Source organism: Phaseolus vulgaris, chromosome 3 (assembly GCF_000499845.2).
Source record: "Phaseolus vulgaris cultivar G19833 chromosome 3, P. vulgaris v2.0, whole genome shotgun sequence".
NCBI lineage: Eukaryota > Viridiplantae > Streptophyta > Magnoliopsida > Fabales > Fabaceae > Phaseolus > Phaseolus vulgaris.
In genome coordinates, this window is record NC_023757.2 from 46,954,564 (window position 1) to 46,979,004 (window position 24,441).

Consider the following 24,441-nt stretch of genomic DNA (forward strand, 5'->3'; position numbering starts at 1 on the left):
AAAAATAGATGCATCTTCTTTTCAGTAACTTTTTGTTCAGCTTGTAAGTTTTAACATTTTAAAACCGGTCATATAAAGAAAGCACAAATATCCATTTTTTAAGAATCAAATGCTAACAATTATCATTTTTTAAAAATGAGGTGATTGGGTGAAAGTGTGATGAAATGTGAAACAAATATTTAAAGAAAAATCTTAAGGAACGCCTGCACTTCCACTCAAAACTGTGAAGAGATTACAGCATTTCCAATTCGGTTCTTTTCATCACATAATTTGTTACATGAAACTATAATCAATTATTCATATTACGGAAAAATATTATTATTATTATTATCTTCCGCCGATTACAGTAATCAAATTATGGTTTCTTCCTCCTCCATAATGTACACTTTAATAATAATACTTAATTCTTTTCAAAAAACAATTAATTTTATTTCTCTTCAACAGAATAGCTTATATCTCTTGTATTTTTCTTATTTATTTCCTTCCTCCACCGATCACAGGTGAGAAGGCTGAGTGTAATGCTTAGATGAATTTTGAATTTCAAGAGCCAACTGCACTTGGTTATGTTCTTTCAGAAAATCGAGGACGTAAGTTTAATTAGCGATCCTTTAAACAAGGAATTATGAGGGGAGGTTAAACCAAATTTTAAAAACAAAATCTCTATTTTTCTCCACGCAATCAGACATATATCGGGCTGCATCAAATTCGACTTAAAAATAATTATGAATTAAAAAATAAACTTGTTTAAAAAAATGTAAGTTGCATAAATAGAAACATGTTACAGCAAAATTGAGCTGAACACGTACAGCAAAATTGACTCACTTCAATTTAAACCCCTAATTTTCCAGCAAAACCCAATCTATTTTTCGGAATACATAAAAAATCCTATGACCATTCTCAGGCATACAACTGCAGTTTTCAATTTGTTAAATGGGAGGACTGTAAATACTACCTAGTTATACAGTGTCGATGCTTGAAATGAACCGGTAACAATAAAAATTTGATTCAATATTCGAGTTCATATAGTATAAAAACCGCATTTAATTTTACTGAAACTGAATCGAGACATTTCCACATTTGGCACACAATCAAATATTTTTTTTTAAAACTGAATTTTCCACCCAAAAAATAATTTGAAATCCAGAATCAAAACGATCAGGTAAAGAACTAATCAAACTGAGTTTTACAACAGAACAGCGGCCAAATCTCCTAAAAGCAAGTTCCACCAGAAATAACAATTTAGACACCTGTTGAAGGCCCCATTCCAAGAACGAACACCATATCTCAACAAACACCAGCAACTCAGTGCGTACGAGTTCTACTACTTTCTGCATTTCTAACTGGATTGAAGTATGGATGGGCCTGCATATCAACAAGTATTTTGTTTACCAAACATTTTACAAAAGTTCGTATTACCAAATACTTTGGTTGTAGGAAAGGGCGTAGGCAACTTACAATACCTTTGTCAAAAACAAAATTTTGTTAACAGGTTCCTAACATTAAATTCTTAAGTTTTCATTCAATACTCTTTATTAGAGTACTTGATACGAAAACAAAATATGGTTTAAAAGGGAAACAAACATCTAGGGCACCAAGTAAAGAATAAGAAACCAACTATAGGTATGATAACTTAACAAGCACCATAAATAACTTAGAACCATCAAATAGCAGGGAAGTCGGCTACTTAACAGGGATTTCCCAACAGTTCAGTTATAAAATTTAAAAACAAAATCCCGATAAAGGCATGATTGATGGCAATCAGATGAAACATTAGCCAAAGCAAAATCACATCAGAATCCCGAAGTCCCAAATGCAAGTCCAGGTTCGGGCCAACATGTCAGGAATAACAATGCGGCAGTAATAACAATACTAAAAAGATAGAGCTCTTACCATGGCTTCTTTTGCAGTGGGACGTTCTTGGTGATCATAACGTAATAATTTGTCAACAAAGTCAACAGCCTTTTAAGAAAATAGTATAAATTTAGAATGAGAAACAATGATAATAAAAGTACATTTAAATAAATAATTACAATGCATATAACCTCAGGAACAGCCAAGTGATGATTGTCAACATTAATAAACTTTGCCCAAGGCTTACGGCTATGCCTGTCACAAAATTTGGAGTGTCGTCTTAGTTAAAACAATAATTTCATATAGCAAGCAACATAAAATAAACTAGGAAAGCATAGAAACAAACCTCCCAATAAGTGCTGCAAGATGTGGGTCCAACTCTATTCGATACTTATCCAAATATGCACTTAGCTCATCTGTCCCAAGCACCTATTGCAAGAGGAGGAAAAAATTATCAATAAAATTTTCCATCTCATTAAGTTGCTTCTACACCATGCTGTAGACATGAACTAAGCATAGACAACTTTTTCAGTTTCTATTCTCTAAGGCCTTGATAAAATTCAAACTATTCTCTTAGGCCTTGATAAAAATTAAACAAGTAAAAAGAGCACGGTTCTGCAAAAGATCGGTAACAGGAAAATAAAGCACCAAGTAGGAAATGAAAGAAGGCATTCTCAAAAGCCAGTAAACATCCTGTTTCATTACAAGAGGACAATTTTATCACAAGACCACAATTGAAATAAGATTTAGGGATGCAAATTTAAAGGCATATTAGTTAAATGCTAATGATTTGGATCTCGGCAAAGTAGGAGGGACATCTCTCCACCAGCGATTTAGATTTGACAAAGAGCTAATGCTCAATTTATAAATGATAACAGATCCCCCTGAATTCCCTCTTCTACAGCAAATTTATTTAGGCCACTACCTCTAACTATCATAATTAACTCCACCTTCATTGTCCTAACAATGTCTAAGTCTCTTAGGTCAGTTGTAAAGAAGATTTGGAGATTCGGCTAGTCAATGTGATTTAGTGCTTCAGCCAAACACCTATTACATACTCCAGTCATGCATATGAAAAAATGTCAGAGAAGACTATTGATTGAACAATTAAGAATACTGTTTGGTTTACTGAGGGTGCATTTGCTCGGAAGAAAAGAAACAAAGAAGAAATAAGGTGGATGGAAATAAGGAAGAGAAAAGTAGAGTGAATAGAAATAAGTGAGAAACAGAGTGAAAATAAAAGGTTTTTTGTTGTAGGTATAAAATAAATAAACAAGACATTCTTCAATGTTCAACCACCAGGATGAACATGCCATTTTTTTGTATGTTATCACTGTTCATTTCCTGTTATATTTGAGGAAAAATAAAAGGGTGTGTGGACCTACATCTTTTTTATTTCTCTGCTACCAGGCATCTTCATTTCCCATCTCTCTCCTATTTCAACTCCTCTCTAATCCCTACCAAACACACTAATAGAATCCACAATGAATGGTGGAATGGAACATAGAATACAACTGATTCTAAAGTTAATGATGGAAGACAGGAGATTTGATCTATGTATGGCACAAAGGCAGCGGACTAGTAGGATTTGTCAATGGGAAAAGGGTGCATGGCTTTCACACAGGCTGGAGGTAAAAGTGACTGGGGAAAAGTCCAAGAAACAAGAATGGACTTGGTTGAGTGAAAATCCAGTGCAGAAGCAGGACGAGATGTCCACATTTAATTGGGAATTAACCTGCTCTGACAACAAGTTGACACTATGGTATTATGGTGTTTTAGTAAATTGTTAGGAGTGGTTTTGGCATTCAGCAATATGAATTTACTTAATATAAATCATGGTATTTTGAAGAATTAAAAAGTTGAAAGAAATATGGGTTAATATCCCTAGGTTACATTGTATGTTGTCAAACTGATTTGATGAGAAATCATTTAAATATGTAGTTTACAACAACCACCCACTAAGTACGACAAACTCTAGTACACACAAATGAATAAACATGAAAGGAAAAAAAAGACATGATTCAAGAAGAAAGCAAACTCGCAACACAAAAATGTCCCCAGCATGAAAAGTATGATTACACAAAAAATCAACAGGGCAGGAGCATAGCAGCAATGAGTAATCACCCAAACACAACAATCTGACACAAACTCAGGTCAACATCCCCCAGGCTTACCTTAGCTATTTTGACAAGTTGATCATAGTTATCATGTCCATAAAAGAATGGCTCCTTACGAAATATCTGAACAATGTAAAAAACACAAGCCTGAATCAAGCAGGGGAGGATATTTCAACCTGTATGTATGAATTCAAAAAGAAGAAATTGATCTATCATGCAGTAGCTAAAGATTCTAAGGTTTATCTCACTATGGAAGCAAAACAGTGAATAATATGATATTGTATTTGAAGGAAAGTGCACCATTTACCATCCCAGCAAACATACAACCAAGACTCCACAAATCTAGAGAGTAATCATAGTCTTGAAGATCAACAAGAAGCTCAGGACCTTTGAAATATCTACATAAGAAAACAAAGCTTAAAGCAGATACAAATGAAAATAAATACTGTCAAAAGTAACCAAATAAACTTCTTTTTTCACCAAATACATAAACAAGCTAATGACACCCCACCTGTTCTGCAGTACACCAAATTTATCATTACCCAACGGCTTAAAGATGTTCATGGAGGATAATTGCGGTTCATAATTTACCAACTTATGCATTGGTTTTGGACATTAAATTTCCAAAACCCACACATTCTTAGATATAAACAAACTTTGCTTACCAAACGGTCATTTTAAACAAAAAGAAAGCCCTCATAATCTTAGTTCAAGTATGCATGTAACCAAGCGTAAAGGCACATAGAAGGAGTAATTACAAAAACCAAAAGGAAAGCTAAACCAGAAAGTGCAAAGAGTATGGAAATGTTGCCTGAGCAATTACTATGTGAATTTATAAATCATTTGCAAAAGCATGAGTGTAACCCTCCTACAATGGTTTAGTTGGTTGAGTACTTGAGTTGAGCAGCATGCAACAAGAACACACAGCAGACACTATACTCGGATTCCCTTCCTCATGGGTCCCCTACTGGGCTATGTCCAAAGGCCCACCACAACAATTAACCCTCCCATGAACATCTCCCCAACCAGAAAATAGAATAAGAGCAGATGTACCTTGAAGCCACACGAACATTATACTCTTTTCCAGGATGATAGAACTCTGCAAGCCCCCAATCTATAAGGCGAAGCTTACGCTGCTCATGATCAATCATTACATTATGTGGTTTCACATCCCGATGCATGATTCCTTGTGAATGGCAATAATCCAGTGCCTGGAAGAAATTCCAAAAAACTTATAGCTTCCATGTTGATAGCCACAAACAATTTACATGGTAGGATTGATAAAATAATCTAATGCAAATTATAGGTAACAAACAGAACAAAGCAACACAGTAGTGACAATACACACACCATATAAGGGAAAGATACGTAATATGCCAATAAAGAAACCTACACAATACATGGGCATATAGATGCAGATACATTATCTTTTGCAAATATTATTTGTAATTTAAACTTTCAAGGGAAGACTACATAGTTTGCTACTTCAGTAAACAACTACATCAAGTGACATGAGGATTCTCCATTGAAGATTTTCTCATTGAATGGCACAAAGTACGAACAATACCATTACCATACAATCATTAAAGAAAAAGCTTCTGAGTTCTAGAAAGGTTTAAGACATAGTCGTCAATTCCAAATAGCTGCATGAAGAAAGCAACTGACCCCCAAAATCAAAACATAGTAGGTGGTGGAATGAAACTATGCTTTACTTTTAAAACAAAAATAACATTAGTTATATTACAAATATATATATATATATATATATACACACACACACAGAGACAGAGAGAGAGGAGGGATAAGGTTACTCTAAGAGTAACTCTAAAAGTTATTCCTCATCATCACCATTCATTTATCTTATCTCTAAAATAAAATGTCAGTTACTTATTATAATCATTAGATTAAGAAAAAACAAAAGGTGAGTTAGAAATTACTCTCTTAGAGTAACTTTATCCCTAGTTTACATATGTGTGTATGCATGTGCTGAAAAGTTAAAAAAAATACTTCTGAAATTAAAGACATATTCATAATTAAAGTTAGAATTTAACTAAATACCCATCAATAAGATAAAGGATTCAAACAAAAGACCCGAGGCTGAGTGGACGAAGACATTGCTTTAATGGATCACAGGTTCACTAAAACATGAAAAAAACACCAAGAGTTGGCTGGAAAACAAAGTTGGTTCTTTGTCGGACAGGAGAAGATCTGGATTTGTTACTGTTGGGCAGTGCAAATGAAGTAGGGGGAAATAGTGTTCCTGTTCTGGTTAATGAAAAAGAGGAGCAAAAATTACAAGCCATAACATTAGGGATTTTAAACATGGCAAAATGGCTGCTGAAATATCTGCAATTTCCCAACTTTAGCACTGCAATGAGCATGACACAAAAAAAGCTGCTCCAGAAAAGGTTCTATTGAAGCATCAGAAAGTTGCAACACAACACCACAAAGTGGGGCTATTGCACAAAATTAACAACTATGGTTGAAGAACAATAACGAGTGACACTTTTACTAGAAAGCGAGCTGTATTATCTCACAAGACAAAATGCTGGGGCTGACAGCATGCAAGCCATACTGAATGAGGATGCGTTCTTAAACTCAAAAACATAATTTGTTGAGAACAGAACTGGCTCTGAAAATGTTAATAATGTACAATCAAGACAAGGTGCTGTGTATTACATCATGAGAATCTATGGAGCAGTTTAGTTCATAAGTCCCTTGCATGATACAAAAAAAAAATCCTCCTACATTAGGTCTGAAATACCAACCATTATGCACCGTTCATCAAAAACTAAACTGAAGACAGAAAGTATTCACCAAATCTGACAGAAAATGATGTAAATCTTTATTACTAAATCTAATTCAACAAGATCACCAGAATCATTAACATTTAACCCTGTTATGAAGCATCAAGTATATCCTGTGTCGACACAGTGTATGGATAAAAAACAAAGTATTATCTAAGGCAATTTCATGTTCTACATTAATTAACAACAGAGCATAAAACTTGCCTTCAAAAGTTCATAGATGTAATATCGAATATCATAGTCTGACAATGTTGGATAGAGCACTTTAAAATCAGTGTTATTGACATATTCAAATATAAGACTTGGAGTCTTTGACTGCTGGTCTCTAACAATGTCAAGCAACTTTACAATATTAGGCCCTCCACAGAGATTCTGTAATATTTTGATTTCCCTCTTGATCTGCAGTCAGAACCAGAAGCATTGTCAGAGTTACATGTATATAACCAGAGGATGGGTGCCAAGTATTATAGTTTAGAAGAAATAAACAACTAAAGAGCCCCCTTCTACTGGAGCATTTTATTCCAAGTAACCAAATGGAAGGAAATAACTAGAAACTCACTTGCACGACATTCACATTCAATAATAAACACAAACTCACTTTGTCTTTCCCTTGAAGTTCTTCTAGAAAGATTTATAACCTTAGACATTCCTTTTCCACATCAAATTTTTTAATCATGTTTGATACTTTTGGTCAATTTCAATTCCTAGAATAGAATTATTGTCTCAATCCCAAATAAGTGTGTAGAGCAATCAACACAAGAATTACTAGTGAGGTAGTTGATGATGTGATGACTTCTATATCAAACATTATGTATCATATTATATGCAAGATTATTCCTTGGTACTGCGCATGTATAAATGTTCAAACTTAAGAACTATCCAAAATTACAGACATAAGTTATGCATAATTAATAATAAAAAATCATATAATAAACATATGATCACAATAAATTGAATAGAGACACAATACGAGAACTAATATAAACAGGTGGGGGTGAGTGTGAAAAACACAACACAAAAAACAATTGAATAGAGACAAGAACAAATAGAGATTTTGGGGTGGGTCAGAACATAGAGCAAATGAAGAGGGGAGGGGGGAGCATGTTTTGAAACAAAGCCCCAATGATAATTCAATTGAGTACAAGATCCATAAAGAAATTGATGTTAAAACAGATATACCTTCTTCCAACTTCTGTAGCCACTTTCCCTTGGGATGTGACTGATATTTTTGTAATCCTCTCTAAACATGCATTTATGCACATCCTTTTCATGATTAAATATTTACCTGAACCCCAGAAAAATAAAATAACGAAAGTCTCCCTCTTCCCACACACAATAATAATAATAATAATAAAATATGCAACATGTTAACTCTGACAGGTGAAACGTTTCAACTGCAAAAACAGCATATGCGTACCACTCTTCTATTGCATGCTTCCCCCAATAATATATCAACAACCACCTCAACCACGAAGAAGACTTGCTTATGATTATTATAGCACATGCATAAAACCACATTCGTTAACTAAACTCAAATCGAAAAGTAACCACAACCAACAACACACGGAAACGAAATCCAAAAGGTTCACAAAGAATAAAACGCCAACGCCCACACATAACTCACCTTCTTCTTCTTCACGGGTTTCAGAATCTTAATGATACATTTCTCACCATCTGTGCAGTGAACGCCTTCAAACACCTCACTGTATTTCCCCCTACCAACCTTCCTCACCACCTCGTAATCATCTTGCTCCCTGCAAAAGAGCCACAACAATAACAACCCTAAAATCCGTTTTACTTTCGACAAGGAAGAAAAACAATTTATACTATCCAAAATAAAATAAAAACCGACAAAAAAAAGAAGGTAGAGGTATTTGAAGATCGAAGGGAAAACAATAAGAGGAAGGAGAATCGGTTACCCCCACTGGACGTTGAGGGACTCGTAGTCCCAATATTCCTTAGGGCGAACAACGTTGACGTCCGCGTAAACCCTTGCCTTGGAGGAGGCGCCGGGGCGGCGCGTGGACTTTCCGAATTTCTGCGCCATGGTGTCTAGGGGCGGCGGCGGCGGAGACCTTGCGAGAGGGGCGGCGGCGAAGTGGCGGAGGGAGAAAGGTGGTGGCAAAGTGAGGGGGAAGTTGGGAGAGCGGAGAGGAGGAGAGGGAAAGGAATGGGAAAGAGAAGAGCGGAGGAGAAGGAGCAATCTATCGTGCGAGAAGTTGTAATGGAAGGGCCTTAGGGCCATTAAATTGCAAATAAAAGTTGCAGGAAAAAAAAGCCTTTGAGGCCTAAGGACGCAATTTTGAAACCCTCGGCTCATTTTTTATTTTATTCAAATAATATCTCTTTATTCCTTTTTCCTTTTACCTTCACTTACAGTAAAACAAAAATAAAATATCAATTTTAATTAAACTGTAACTTGCTCCACAAACTTACTTTATTATATTTACAATAATTTAAGACCCCAGTCAATCTCACATTGTTGCCCATTTAATTCGGAGTCACTAATAGTCTATTAAATTCATCATAATAATACTTTCTAAAATTGTATATTACCAATTAAGTTTTTATAATTGTAATAATTATTTCTGTTGTTTTCTCCTACCCTTCATAAATATTAACAGCATATATTACTTCTTGTTTTAAATTATGTCTGTTAAAATATAAACTATTTTGTTATAAATGATTTATTAAAATACAAATATGTATTCTAAGTTTATTTTATAATAGGAGAACATGACTAATAGATACTCAATTTTAGTGAGTTGTTGTAAATTAGGCATTAGAATCTTCAAACTATAAGCAATTTTTATTAGCAAACTAGTATAACATAAATTTTTAATTTTTCCAAAAGTTACGGGTTTAATTCTTGTTGTTTTAAGTATTTATCTAATAAAATATTTTAATTTTAAGGTTTGTGTTTGGAATGAAAAGAGAATGTGTGAGGATTTGAGAGAGTGAATTTGCAGTGAGATGAGAGAAAAATGTGAAGAAAGTGGAGTTGTTTGGATTTATATATGTTATAATGGATTTGTGAAGAAAGTTTATTAAAATTTATGAATTATGTGATGGTCGTGAGAAAATTTTTAATTTTTTTTAAAAATAAAATATAAATTTATGAATTTATCTTTGTTTATAAAAATATACGAATAATAAAACATGAGGTATCTTTAGATAAATTTTCATTAATTAAAATTTTGTACATTATTTCGGTACCATTAAATATTTATTTTTGAAAAAAAAATATTGTCAAAACATGAAAACTTATCATAAAAGTAAATTTGTGTGTAAAAAATTAAATTTAATATTATAAATTGTAAAAAATGTTTGAAAAATAATGATATAATTAATTAGTTATTTAATTAATAAAAATATAATATTATAGTTAATTAAAAATATAACTAATGTTTACTAACACATATTTTTTCAATGTTAATGTTCCATATGTTCAATAGTTTCACATCGTTTAGAAGTTGAGGTTAAGAGCAATTTATATACTGTTTTCTTCTTTGACCTAACAAGATGTTTTTTAAAAACAAAATTGTGTCATAACTCCAAACTCTAAAACGGATATTTATTATAAATTTGCCATAAATTAGTCATAAAGTTCACTTCTTAATATTGTATGTGGTGATTGTTATCTCAACATGTCATAATAGGTGATGATATAGATTATTTCAAAAAAAATGAGTTTTTTTTTTGTCTAAATAAATTTAAAGTTTAATGTTTCTCAATTATTTGGACGTGTTAAATTTTGAATTATCTATTTTGTAAAGTTAGTGTTAATTAAAAATTAGTTTAAAATCAGGTAACATGCCATTGAAAATTTTAATCTTTGAAGTACGTTTGAAGCAATCCATCAAATAAGTCATATTTTTTACTTTTCATAAAACATACTTCTTAAGTTTACATTAATAGAGATAATAGAATAAAATTAAAAAATATATAATTTTAAATTTAATTGTTTAGATGATTTAAAATAAAATGTACATGGCAGAAATATATTTCATTTTATTGCGTGTATTATTCTTCTTTTTAGTCTCCGGATTTGGTGGTTGAGTTCAACAAATTTTTTTAAAATTAATTATATCATTAAAATATTATTTATTTTTTAATATTGTATGATCATTGTTAACTATTTATGTATGTATCGAAAAATTAAGTAATCATCCAATTAGTACCTATGAATATTATAATATTATGCCTACAAATAGTGTTTTTAAGAAAACTTGTACGATTTGTAAAAATACATTATATTATCTATGTTAAAATGGATATTATAAATTAAAATTACTGATTTCAAATTTTGAATAAAAATGAAAAAAATATAGAAATTAAAATGAATACATTTTATAAGGACTAAAAACAATTAATTCAAGTTTTACAAATATGAAAAATAATTTATTTGTATATAAATAAAAATCAAAACTGACTCATTTTACTTAGATTTAAAATATATTTAATCCTAAAAATAAATAAACAGTGAGACAGTAATCCTATTAATTGAATTGACACAATAAACACCACCCTCTTTATAAAAAATATAGATCATCACACTATGTTTTGATGTTTATTTTTTAAGATATAAGAAAATTAACTAGCATTATGAAAATTAGACAAATGTGAAAATTAATAAACTTAAATGTGAGTAAAATCTATTACAAAATAAGAATGCTCTATTATTATTGAGTGTTAAACACAAAAGAACATGTTACTTTGAAATTGAAGAACACAAAAACAAGAAAAATAATAATAATATAATTGGAGTAAAGTTTGCACAATGGATGCTTTTGTGCGTAAAATTGTAACTATAGAGATTTAGTATTTTCTCAAACCACACGTAGTGTGTTAAAATTGTTTCTTTCTCTCCGGTTAGTCTAAGATTACGCCTATTTAACATTAAATAAGGGAGTAGAATCATAAATGAAATAAAATAAAATAATATAACAAACATATTATTGATAAATAAAAACCTTAAAATGTAACGGAAAAATAGATATAAATAATAAACAATGGTGAAAAAAATGTTTTTTTTTCTAAGTTTAAATATATGTTTGGCTGTGTAATATAACTTTTTAATTCTTACAAAAATACAAAATATTTTACTCCTCAAAATTTTAAATTATACACTAAGCTAATAACTTTTTATGACATTAAATTAAGATATTTTCTAAAAGGCTATTTTTATTCTCATTAATTTCTTAGGAAAAGTAACAATTTGCATGATAATCTTCTAATCCACTGTATGTTCGCACTTCCTTGGAAAAATATTTAGAAAATTCTTACTGCCAATTTGTTACATGGAATAATTATTTTAAAATGTAAAAAATACTTGGTATTATACTTATAATTTTTGTAAATTTAAAAAATAAATCACGTTAATCTGTTTCGATAAAATAGTAAATTAATTTATGATAAACATTCCACGTATAACAAAATCGAATTGAAAAATTGTTGACAGAAAATATTAAATTATTATTATCGTAACGATACATAAATATTAAATTAGTACTACTAATGTAGTTTTAATAACTGTGCTATTATTATCACGTATTTTTATTGTTTATACGGATTTAGTTAAAAGCTATAGTAAATACTTATATTAAGATGATATTGGGAAATTGTACCACAGGATCATGTATAAGAATGAATGATAAAAAAAACCTAAGAAATACCGTTAGACTATACAAATTTTATTATTGTATAAATTATAATATTTATTTATTTTTGGTAAAAAAAAGGAAATAAACAATAAAGGTAAACTAATGTGTAAGCTAATAGAATATATAAATCTTTAACTCCACGTGAGAGAATAATAAAATATATATAGACATAGACCAGTAACAACAATATTCACACATTTGCTAATAAACTTAATATCAACTACATTATATGGATATTTTCAGTAACTTTTTACTAGATGTTTTAAACTTGAAAAACATCTAAATTTGAGAACAATTTGTCTCATATTGGATTCCATGATAACTTCACCATTTATATTGTATCATAGTTTAATGAAATTTAGTTAATATTTAATTTGACACAAGAAGATGTAAGAGGGATCCAAATACTATGTTGCAAATTGATTTTAATCATGTTCAGGAACAATAGCATGCATAAAAAAAATCTCATGAACTTTATTTTTGCTGAGTTTATGTGGTACTAGGATTCTTTGTAATGGGCAAGTTCCCATCATAACTGCATTTGAAAACATCTGGTTTTCTTACAAGGCGGGGTCCAACTGGTACCTTGTTAATTTTAGGACGAATATCCTGCAATAACATAAAACCCCATTATTGCAAGTTCAAATTAATAATATCTTTTCATTAGAAATATTGCAGAAGTAGAATCAAATCCCTTCTTTTAAGACTGAATCACAATGTTAGCCTTATATATTGCTCAAAATAGAATCCATAATTCCTCTTTTTATCGTGGTATTAGAGAAGAGATCCCAAGGGGTCTGTTTGATAAGTAATGGAGGAACCAATGGCAGAACCTAACAATGAAGAGCAGCTTGAGTGGTTTAGTCATTATATCTACCACTCAAGGAGAACATGTAACCAGACATGCTCTTATGATCCTTCAAGCCACTTGCATAATAGTTGTCTGTGTAAGCTAACAACTCCACATCACCTTTGCGTTTATAAAAAATTCTGAATTATACTATTCCTTTTACATATCTTATAACTTTTTTCACAATTTGCTTATGAAGTTTTGAGGGATCGTTCATGAACTTGATTGCTGAACATACTACGTACATCAAGTTGGGTCTTGTAACTGTGAGATACATTTAGCAACCAACCATTTGCTTGTATTTTGTTGCATCAGTTCTAACTCCACAACTATCTTTTGTTGGCCTTGCTCCTCGAACAATTGGATTGCAAAACTTATACTCTTATGAAGTATTTCAATTTTCCTAGATCACTCATATCGAACTCACATTCCATTGACTCCTTAAAGTGAATCACTATCTTTTTACAATTTCTCAAAGTTATATTTCTCAAAGTCTTCCTAAAGAAAATGAACTTCTATTTTGTTGTACCATGTCCTTGGAGTTTGAGCCTATAAAATGCTTTATTGAGTTTATAATCTTTCTCCTCCTCCCTCGCCTTCACAATGACTACTCTACATTTACTGTTTAACTCAATTGTCCATGTAGAAACAAACTTTTCATGTCAAGTTAGTATATGGGCCAATTCATTTGAGTTGCAAGTGCAATGATAATGCAAATGGTATCCCATTTCACTAAATGTGCATAAACTTCATTGTAACCAAAACCAAATTGTTGTGCATAACCCTTTGCTATCAACATGGCCTTGCATCTGTCTTCCTCACCTTTCTCATTCAACTTTGTTTTAAACACCCATTTGACCCCAATCTTTTTCATTCCAATAGATATATTTGTTAACTCCCACGTTTGCATCATTCTCTGCCTTCATTGCACTCCACCATTTGGAATACCTTACAACTACATCAAAATCAACTGGATCTGCATTATTCATGAACACTGCCATATTTCACATGTCATCTTCGGATTTCGAAAATGTCTAGGGAGAGAAATTGACTTTCGACAACCTAAGCTAATGAATTGTGTTGCTAATATATCAAAATACAATTCAATCCTTTAAGATGATAGGGTTTATGTCTTCTTTGATGAATTGGATGTTTAACTTGATAAAATTTGTGTTGCAGTTATAACCATTCCCTGTGGTACTTATGCCTACGTTGCTAATGAAAACTAAGGACATGTTGCTTTGATAAATGTACAACAACAACTTTCGTTCACTTCACATGTAGCTGTCTTCAAATGGTTCAAAAACTCCTAATAATTAACAAGGTAAGTATTCTTATGCATTATTAATGCTAACCAGAGTGTTTGTAATGACTATCAAGATCACCCACCAAGTTGAACGAGTATTGTTAAAGCCAAAGGGTTACATATCTAGTTATACAGTTATAGGGGTTGGAACTATTGCTTTATCACCATCTCTTTCTTTATCTAACACTTTACTAGTTTCTTCTATCTAAACTAAATTAATATTCGTTGGAAAAGCTACTAAGGCTAAGGAACTAAATTATGTTGCACTGATGTATTATACTATTTGTCTTCTTTATAGTATTCTCACCAAGGAAGTAATTGGACATGGTACAGATGTGATTATGGAAAGGAAGTTCTCATTTCAAGAAAATATTGGATGAATTAGAAGACAAGATAAAAGGTGCTTTAACAATTAATATAGAAGATATCCTTATATAGTAAACATTCTTTGAATATTTGCATACCCTAGTTAGTATGTATACTCCTTTGTTTCCTTTATTTGTATCTTAGTTTTGGATAAATCAAGGTTAAAATAGAAATAATGAGGCACGTCCCTTGTGTTTGAACTTGGTTGACTTATGATAAAAGTTCTATCACTAGGGATCCAAATTAGTGTGTAAAAAATCTTGAAATATATGAGCATTTGAGAGTTCTTTTAAGAGAGGAAGTTCCTCCAAGATCAATCCAAGACTCCAAGTAAGGAGTTCCTTGTGCTTCTCCTTCTTTCAATTTCGGTTTCTTTCTCTCTTCCTCTTTTCTTTTTTTACCTTGCTTCCCTCCAAGAACCACTTTCACAAAGAACCTTGTCCAGACCCAAGCCAAAAGCATTCCTCTTTTTTATCAATATATAATATGTCAATAATTCCACTCCACAACAACATTAAGGTTGGCTCTCACTCATTTCTAGAAAGTATTAGTAAATGGCAGTCTTATGATTTGGAGTAATATTATAAATAGCCATTTATTGTAAATTTGTCGTAATTGTTAGTATACATGTGTCAATAACTAGGGTCGTGCTTAATTAAGAGTATTTTACCTGGTCAAATATAGCAGTTGGAATGGCCAGGGTCGCCACAGCATTGGGGGCATCAACTATTCCAGATATTCTTCCTTCACAAGGAATGCAAGACAGCAACAGGTACACCTGATGATGCAGAAAATACTTGTACATGTTTAATTTGAATAAAACATTTCAAACTTAAAATTAAATATATTTCATCTGTAAATAGAATTTGAAAAAACAAGTTTAATATATTGTTTTCAGTTGAAACTTAGTTTGAGACTAAATATAATCAGTGAGAGAGGAACTAAACCTGTTCTTTGGAGTATCCAAACTTGGATAAGTAGTCGATGCCATTGAGCACTGCTCGCTTGTATGCAACACTTGCATCTAGGTAGTGTTGCCTCCCACTTTCATCAACACTGATTCCCTCGAAAACTAGCCACTCTGAGAATCTTGGTTCAACAGGGCCTATCTCAAATATTGGGTTTACATGCAGGGGAGTGGGCCCCATTGGTGTAAGGTACTCTTTCATTCCACCCCTTATAATTTCACACCTGATTACACCAAAAATGCTATCAGCTCTTTAAGTGCAGCAGTATATGTTTTCCTTTTATTTTTGTTTCTTAACAAGAGTTTTAACTACATTTGCAATGGCAGAGTTAAGTGTTGAAGTATGGTGATATTTGAGTAATTGAAGCTATACTAACTTGAGTTCTAAGAAACCACTCATTTCTATTGCACCACAGAATGAGACCTCGCCATCACCCTGGGAAAAGTGCATGTCACCGGTGCTGAGATTTGCTCCTTCCACAAAAACTGGGAGGTATACCTTTGCCCCTCTACTAAGGTTTTTTATGTCACAATTTCCACCGTTTTCTCGTCCTGGTATTGTTCTTGCAGCTTCCTTTGCAATCCTCTCCCATTCACTAGTGCCTTTTTCGATCTAGAAGCATGTCAGGAAAAGGATTTAAAACAACACAACGGAAAATCTTGCTTGATTTCTTAGCATGTCAACAAAGCATTGGTCAAATTCTAAATGGCTTTTGTGAACTTGGATCAAGATTAGTGTGTTTTCTTGTGTAAAAGGTAGCATTTTTGGGATGTCGCAAATTTTACTTGATTTGACAGTCTCATATAGGGACTACTATGATTCAAGTCTTCATTCTAGGGAGGGTGGTCCAAAATCATCTTGTTTCACTCAATCTCTACATTAAACTAATCACATTTTTCAATTTAAAAAAAAGAAGAAGCTAATAGCCATTAGAGATGGATGGTAACTACATGATTCTTAAAGCATGTATTAGTTTTACCTACTCAAGAATATGGGTGAAACCGTTAAATGCTTGATTACTGTTGTTTAATCTGTCGAATTAAATAAATTGAGAAAAGTTTTGTTAACACCATGAACAATAAATAATATATACTTGATATTGTTTATAATAATATAATTATATTTTTAAATTAAAAAATAAAATAAAAATAAATAAAATATTAATTATTAAAGTGTGAAGATTATCTTTTTAGTGTTAATATGCCAGCACCCAAAAAATTATCTCGTCTGTAATTTAAGAAAACTGACGTGTTATTATTTCGAATGGCGATGACTTCACTAGTTTTATTATTTATAGGTTTCTGTGTGTTTTATTATTTCACTAGTTTTATACCACATTTAATTATGACTAGGGAAAATGACATGGAGAAAATTTATTGTTTTATGTATCTTACCCTAAAAAAAATCTACGGCGTGAATTATTTTATATACAATGTTTTACTAATTCCTTGAGAGGGTTTCTTTTTAATTTTTTTAGTGTTTGTCATTTTTAAACTACTAATCTTTTTATTGAAGATTGTAACTTAAAAATATAATAAATACTATTTATTAAATTATTATAATTTTTTTTATTAAATTACAAATTAAGTCTAAGAGTATAAATAACAAAATCCTAATTAACACTGGTGTTTCTACCAAACCATTCCAAAACAATTTTTATCTTGAATTTTTAAATCAAGAAATATTTTTCTAAAAACTCAACATGACATAAATATGTGGAAATCCCATAATAATTGTGGATCTTGGATTCAATGTGTGGTAAAGAGGGCAGTCAAATTAAATTTATAGACATTAACTCGTGATCAATTGATTATTATTCGTACCTTTCCAAGGAGACAACTTTTTGTTGATGGCAAGTTTGCCAAAGGTCGAGTATGCAAAACCTCACAGAGTTTGAAAGACTTCACACCATTTTCTTCTATATCTCTCTCCCTTTCATTCCATATGTTCAGGAGTTCCATTGATGGTGCAGTTCCAATTATCCCAGGGTGTGTTAAACCTGGAAATCGTACTCCTTTCCAGCACAAACAAATTATGTGAGTAGCAAATAGCGAAATAAGTATGTAGAAGTGTCTTCATATATCCATTCTAAGCTCGTATCATGTTATTAGATAAAAATGATCCATGGTTATGTTCACCTGGTATCTGAGGTGAATGAGCATATATTCCCTGAAAATACCAGATAGCTTTTGTGGCACAAGGAAAATGGTCTGTTAAGAAGCCACCTCCATTTTCTCTGTCAAATGTTGCTGTAAAACCCCATTCATCACCAGGTAGAGGACCCAAGTTGCATATTTCAACGGCAAGCAGATCTCCAGGCTTGGCTGGGATCCCATCATTATCCAGAATTCTAATTGGCCCACTAAGATAATGTACCTTATCATCCATCCAAAATTAATTAATTAGATAAAACCATGTAAAGTTCCTTTCCTTGACTATTTTTCCATGTGATTAGGAATTATAATAACTATAGTTTTTTAATATAATTATCCTAAAAATTAGTGAACTTATAATGCATGAGAATTTGTGATTTACAGTGTCACAAAGTATAAAAACTGAAGAAAGAAACAGATATAGTTATCAAGTGTTTGGTTTGTATTGGATCCTTCGTTGATTAGTATCCAAAATCAGGTTTAGTAATTAAGTTGTTTGTGACACTTTTTTACTTACAGTTGAGAGGTCCAGAGATTTTACGTCCAGAGGTGAATCATCATCTCTAATGGCGCCTCCTGTCCAATCTACCATCTCTACTCTAAAGACTTCACCAGTATTAACAGCGGCCACGTGTGGTATGTGAGGGTGCCATCGGTTATGGAGAGGAGGGTTTTGTTCCCATGGCTTCTTCTTCAAATCTATTGACGAAACCACTCTTCTAGTTGGTGGTGCCATGGACAAATCGCTGTGTATTTTGCAAACTTTGGGTTTGGTGAAGACTCTAGATAGATACTGTTCTCACAAAGTTTAGCATTGCGGTGAAGAAGGGGATCGGTTTTCAATTGGTGGAAGGACCACGCCTCGTTGGTCCCAGAAAACAATGTTGCAGTCACCGATGAAAGCGTGGCATGTATTCATTTGGTGCATATCGTTTTTTTTAATTACATGATTCACTAATATCTTAAGCAATCACACTAAACCTGCTGAATCCAGAAGAAATATAATAACATTAAATTGGATAGAATAAGTAAATAATTAATGCCTGCTTTGAATTATTAAAATAATAAAAAATAGGGTTACAAATTTATGTTTAACACATTTTTTTATAAACTTTATCCAATTTAAAACAACGTCTGGTTGTTGGAGTATAAACGAATGAGAGAAAATAGTTCAAGAAAAAGTTAGATTTTTTTTTCTAACATAATTGGAGAAAGAATAGAAGAAGAAAACAAATCTGGCCCATATGTTCCTGTTCTTTTATTTAGTAAAATTTTACTCAAATAAATTTTCTGTTCTTAAGACTATATAATCTTGAACAGAGCATTGCTTTTTTTTCTTGAGCGATACGTCTTAACTATATAGGTAAATATCATCAATTAATTTATGAATGATTAAAAATTAATAAATAAATATGATTGAATAATTATGGACAATTAAAATAGTATCTTACAATTATTAAAATGTTTAGTAGTATTGTTTAATTTTGTTAATTGATTAATGATGTATGATCATATCATTAATAATCATATATAATTAACTACATATATCAAATATTATTATTTTACAAGCAGCTAAAAGTAAATAATATGATTATCAAACATATAACTTCAATTCTAATTTTTGAAAAAACAAGTCGTATAATAAAAGAAATTTTAATTTATTTATTTTTTCAAACAATTTACCTGACGTGTATAATAAAGACGATTTTTAAATTTTTAAAACTAAAATTATGTATAACAAATATATTTTAATTATTTTTAACGTATATTTAAAATTAAAAAAACATTGTTTTTGTCATGTAAAATTTTGGTCAGGTACAATTTTAGTCTGATAATTTTTTAAGTAATTACTCAATAATGATGAAAGAATCGAATATGTTGGTCTTTTTCCTATAAGATAAAGGAATGCGAAAAACAAAGTTTCACTAACTTTTCTGCTTTGTTTACACAGGGTAGACAACAAAACTAAGAAGTTGGGTAAATTGTTGGAATTTCAGAAGTGAGATTATCCAATCAAAATGGTAGTGTTGTCTTGTCCAACCCGACCAATACAGTGTAAATTGTCATAGGTTATATCCTATCCAGATCTAAAATGAACTAAATCTTTTGAAGATTAAGTCTCAAATGATTTTTTTTTTCCAAAAATTATACATCTTTTCGGAAGTCATAATAATCACATTTATACTCTTCTAACTTTAAAATAAATATTTATTTTTCTTATTTTTTAATAGAACAATACTCATATTTTTATTAATTTTAAATAAACATATATATATATATGCTGTTCTTATTTTTCAATACATTTAATTCCCTTATATTTTTAATCACATAACATTCACCCTCCTCATTTTATTTATAATAAATAAAATCATTTAATCTTACTTCATATAAATGTCTTATTAAAAATATAAGGTAACTTGAATTTTTATTTAAAAGTTAAGAAATTGTAAAAAAATATATAAAGGAGGTGAATGTTTATTTTAAAATTAGAGGAATTGTGAATCTCATTTTACATGATAGCGGAGGTAAGATCAATTTTGCCATAATTTTTAGATATATTGATATATACATTTAGAAGGAATGTTGATATATTATTTAAAAAAAACAAGGGATATGAATGTATATTTTAAAATTAGATTGGTAGTGAATCTCATTTAATATGATATAACGATATTGATTTAATATATAAATTTTAACATATATATTAATGAAATAATATATATTATTTTTAATTCTTTAATGTTTCTAAAAATTAAGTTGATTGAAAAGCCTATAAGCCGGTAAAGAATGGGTTAAACTAAAGTACAACTTAAATATAGGTAATTGATTTTAAACTCTAATCCGATTCATTTGTGCATCTTACACCATAAATCCTTTTAGGATATATTAAGACAAACAGTAAAACCATATCAATTTTTGGGGAATAAGTAAGGTAATCCAAGTTTGTTTTTTTTTTAAATATCCAAATTATCAAATCTAATTTATAATTATCTTAAAAAATTATATTATTTTAAGATTATTTAAATAGATTTATCTTAAATTTAAGTTTATATATTTTGTATTTTAAGTCTGAATTAAATTAATTGGATTTGAATTGGAAATAGATTGGATAAGTTTTTGAATTTTGAAAATAAAAATCAAGATGCGTTTAGGTTATATTGAGCTATGAAATTTTAGGTCGGGTTAGACCTAAACAAGATATCATCAAGTTAAACACATGCAAGAATGGGGCGAGTTAACGTGTTAAAGTGAAGCTAAGTCAATTCGAGTTCATATCGAATCAAGTCGGCTCCACATATCATATCTAATAGGTTGAGCTTAAATCGAGTCAAGTCGGAACGATCCCACATTTAGTCGAGTCAAGATGAATCCACGTTCAACAGAGTTAGGCTAGGACTATTTCAGTCCTAGTCTAATTAAGACCAAGTCAAGTCTTGCCCAATCATGACCATTTCAAGTTGGTCCTAAGTCTAACTGCGAGTCGAGTCAATCCAAACTAAGGTTGATCCGAGTCACCCCGATCCTAGTTCGAACCAAGTTGGTCTGAGCCCAACGAGTTGAGGACCTAAGCCTAGGACAACTGCAATCGATAAAATCTTAGGTCAAATTGAGTCAATCTACACCCATAGTGTCTCGTGACATCATATCTACATTGGTTTAGGGTCATGTCAAGCTGAGTTTAGATTGATCCCACGTTAGATTGAGTTGACTCGACCAGGGTCCATGTAGACTAAAGTAGAGGTGGACCCATATTCAATTGAGTTGGGCTAAGTAGGTCAGGCCAAGTCTAGTTAGGACGAGCCTATGTCTAGCCAAGTTCAACCACATGTAGATCGAGTATAGTCTAAGTGGGACCAAGGTAGGTTGGGTTAGGTTGGTACGAGTCAAGTTGGGCATGTGTTGGGTCGAGATATCGAACTCACATCGGGTTGGGGTCATGTCAAGTTGATTTGGGTAGACCTCACATCAGGTGAAGTTGAGTTATCTTAACCTCATGTTTAGTCGAGTTGTGTTAGGTCCAAGTTTGATTGAGTCCAATCGAGATTAAATTAGGTTGTGGTTAGATCAAACCGAGTTTGGTAGAGTCCAAGTCGAGTCGATCTTAGGTTAGACCAAATTAGATCAAGTCAACTTGGACCCATGTTCGAACTATAGAACGAGCATACATCAAGTTGAAATCATGTCAAATTGAGTTGGACTCACCTCACATCAAGTTAATAAGGTCGATATGAGGTAATGTTGATAGGGTGGATCTCAAGTGAGGTTGATAAAGTTGATCCAACATCAAATTTAATCAAATCGATGAAGTGATTTTAATTTAGATTTAGTCCAATTTAAATTAAATTAAAAAAAATTAAATCGATTTAATCTAATTAAAAAAATATGATTTTTTTGAAACAATTTATTTTATTGAATCTAAATTGGTTTTATGGAATGGATTTTGAAAATTCCAATCTATTATCACCCTACTTTTTTGAGATACATAATGATCTTTTCTTTGGCAATGGAGTCTTTTAGAGAGGAATTTAGTATATTGCGTACATATCATTTTAGTGTATATTATTCCAATAAGCGGGAATCGACAGTGGGAGGTCAAATAATAGCCGACGAGGACATGAGGACAGACGACGCACGCTAATTTTTTCTTCTAAAGTTCTATCCTCTTACAATTAATATCATTTTCGTTTTCTTTACCTTTCTTTATTAACTCACAAACACATAGTCTATCTACCAGCTGGGCTTAAGTGTATCACGCCTCTTACTTTCTTAATTACTTTTGTCAAATCTTGTAAAAAGTTTAGTGGTGATTCAGCAGTGATTGTGTATTTGTAGGAGAAAATAGTATGTATACTATAGTTTGGTTTGAAGTAGGTAATCATGATGATGAATTAAGAACTCACAGTTAACGGATCAACGTGTTTGACATCGTGGGCAGTGTGATTCTTGGTGATGGCACCTCCACTGAAGTCTACCATCTCAACTCTAAAAACTTCCCCGGCCGTCACCTCTGCAACCGGTGGTATATCTGGATGCCAGCGGTTGTGAAGAGGGTTTTTCTGCTGCCACGGTTTCTTCTTCAAGTCTATGGGCACCACCAATCTTGGACCATAGAGAGCCATTTCTTGTGGGCAATATTATCTGAGACAGATCTTGTGAACAGAATCAGTTTGAGGGAACTTCTTTTATTAGTAGCTTCACTTTACTTGCTTTAATATATAGCCGTGAATGTTGCTTCACTTGACCCCACGCTGGACCACTTACCCCTCACTGCAAACTTCTGTTACTTGTTTCTTCTCCTATGTTTCTTCATCACTGGAAGGGAATGATTTCAGCGGTTCAAAACCAATCTAAGAGCATCAGGATCAACCCCATTTACAACGTTCCCAAATTTCATCAACCATCCCACAAATCCCTCCTTCACACAATTACGTCAACTATTACACTTTCTATACGTCCTGCTAATTATATCCTTTGCTTCATTTAGGCAAAAAAACAAAAATCTTTAACACAAATACACGAAATGGGGTTGTGTAAAGTGAAGGATGGCATCAAATATCACCATCATACATTACTGCTGTAATTCTTTTACACTATTGTTGGTGGTAAGTTTTAATTACTTCTTTAATCTTACTATCAGACAATTCTTAATAGGTATCCCTGTTAGATAAATAAGATTTCAGTGTATCTTTCTAAATTAGTTGTTAAACATTTGAGGTAGAAATAATACTGGGAAAATTTTAAAATAAATATTTATATTGATTTCAAATAATCTGCACAAAAATATATTTTGGTTCACGTTTTAATATATGATTTATATTTACAAAATCACAACTAAGTTTCTATTCTACCTTTCCCTTTTTTTCACATATAACATTCAATCTGTACGATTGTTCGTAATAAAGTAATAACTATTTACACCAGCTAAAATAAGAGAAAGAGAAGAAAAATAAAACCCACGGAGAATAGACTTTACTAAGTAGAAGAAATTACAGTATTTTTTTTTCTTTAAATTTAAAAGGAGAATAATAATACTTTCTTTGAAAATTACGAGAACCATTACTTAACAAAATTTAATAGATAAATATTTTTTTTGTTTTTTTTTTTAATTTTTCTTTCAAAACAAGGAAGTGAAGGTTGATAGAATGCTTCCTGTAATAAACAATAGGTGTCAAAAAATAGAATTAGGAGTTTTCAGAACTGATACGATAAAAAAAAATCTATAACCTATTAAAGTTGGAATTTTTTGAATCAATTTGAATTTTTTGAATCAATTTGAATTTTTTTTTCCAAAACCAAGCAGTTTGAATCAGTTTGTGGTTTGAAATTCAGAATCGATACAAATCGAATTGAACCAAGATT

General features: G+C 31.5%; 2 protein-coding genes across 4 annotated transcripts; both read right to left on the minus strand.

The window, feature by feature from the left end:
- Positions 1-1,076: 1,076 nt before the first annotated feature.
- Positions 1,077-9,092, minus strand: LOC137808231 (casein kinase II subunit alpha-like). Its single transcript, XM_068609249.1, has 10 exons — positions 8,695-9,092; positions 8,400-8,529; positions 6,980-7,174; positions 5,022-5,179; positions 4,276-4,366; positions 4,026-4,091; positions 2,198-2,280; positions 2,043-2,106; positions 1,891-1,959; positions 1,077-1,362 (listed from the first exon to the last, which is right to left on the minus strand). The coding sequence occupies exons 1-10, from the start codon at positions 9,018-9,020 to the stop codon at positions 1,303-1,305; spliced, it is 1,242 nt and encodes a 413-aa protein (XP_068465350.1). The 5' UTR covers positions 9,021-9,092; the 3' UTR covers positions 1,077-1,302.
- Positions 9,093-12,828: 3,736 nt separating this feature from the next.
- Positions 12,829-23,486, minus strand: LOC137808232 (uncharacterized). 3 transcript variants are annotated; one of them, XM_068609252.1, is made up of 8 exons: positions 23,039-23,268; positions 18,599-18,654; positions 18,067-18,304; positions 17,752-17,942; positions 16,305-16,540; positions 15,908-16,151; positions 15,631-15,738; positions 12,829-13,047 (listed from the first exon to the last, which is right to left on the minus strand). In XM_068609252.1, exons 1-8 carry the CDS (start codon positions 23,199-23,201, stop codon positions 12,928-12,930), a joined length of 1,356 nt encoding a protein of 451 aa, XP_068465353.1. In that variant the 5' UTR covers positions 23,202-23,268; the 3' UTR covers positions 12,829-12,927. The 3 variants fall into 3 exon arrangements, with proteins under 3 accessions (XP_068465353.1, XP_068465351.1, XP_068465352.1); XM_068609250.1 differs by lacking the exon at positions 18,599-18,654 and having other exon boundaries at positions 22,983-23,486; XM_068609251.1 differs by lacking the exon at positions 23,039-23,268 and having other exon boundaries at positions 18,599-19,062.
- Positions 23,487-24,441: the final 955 nt, after the last annotated feature.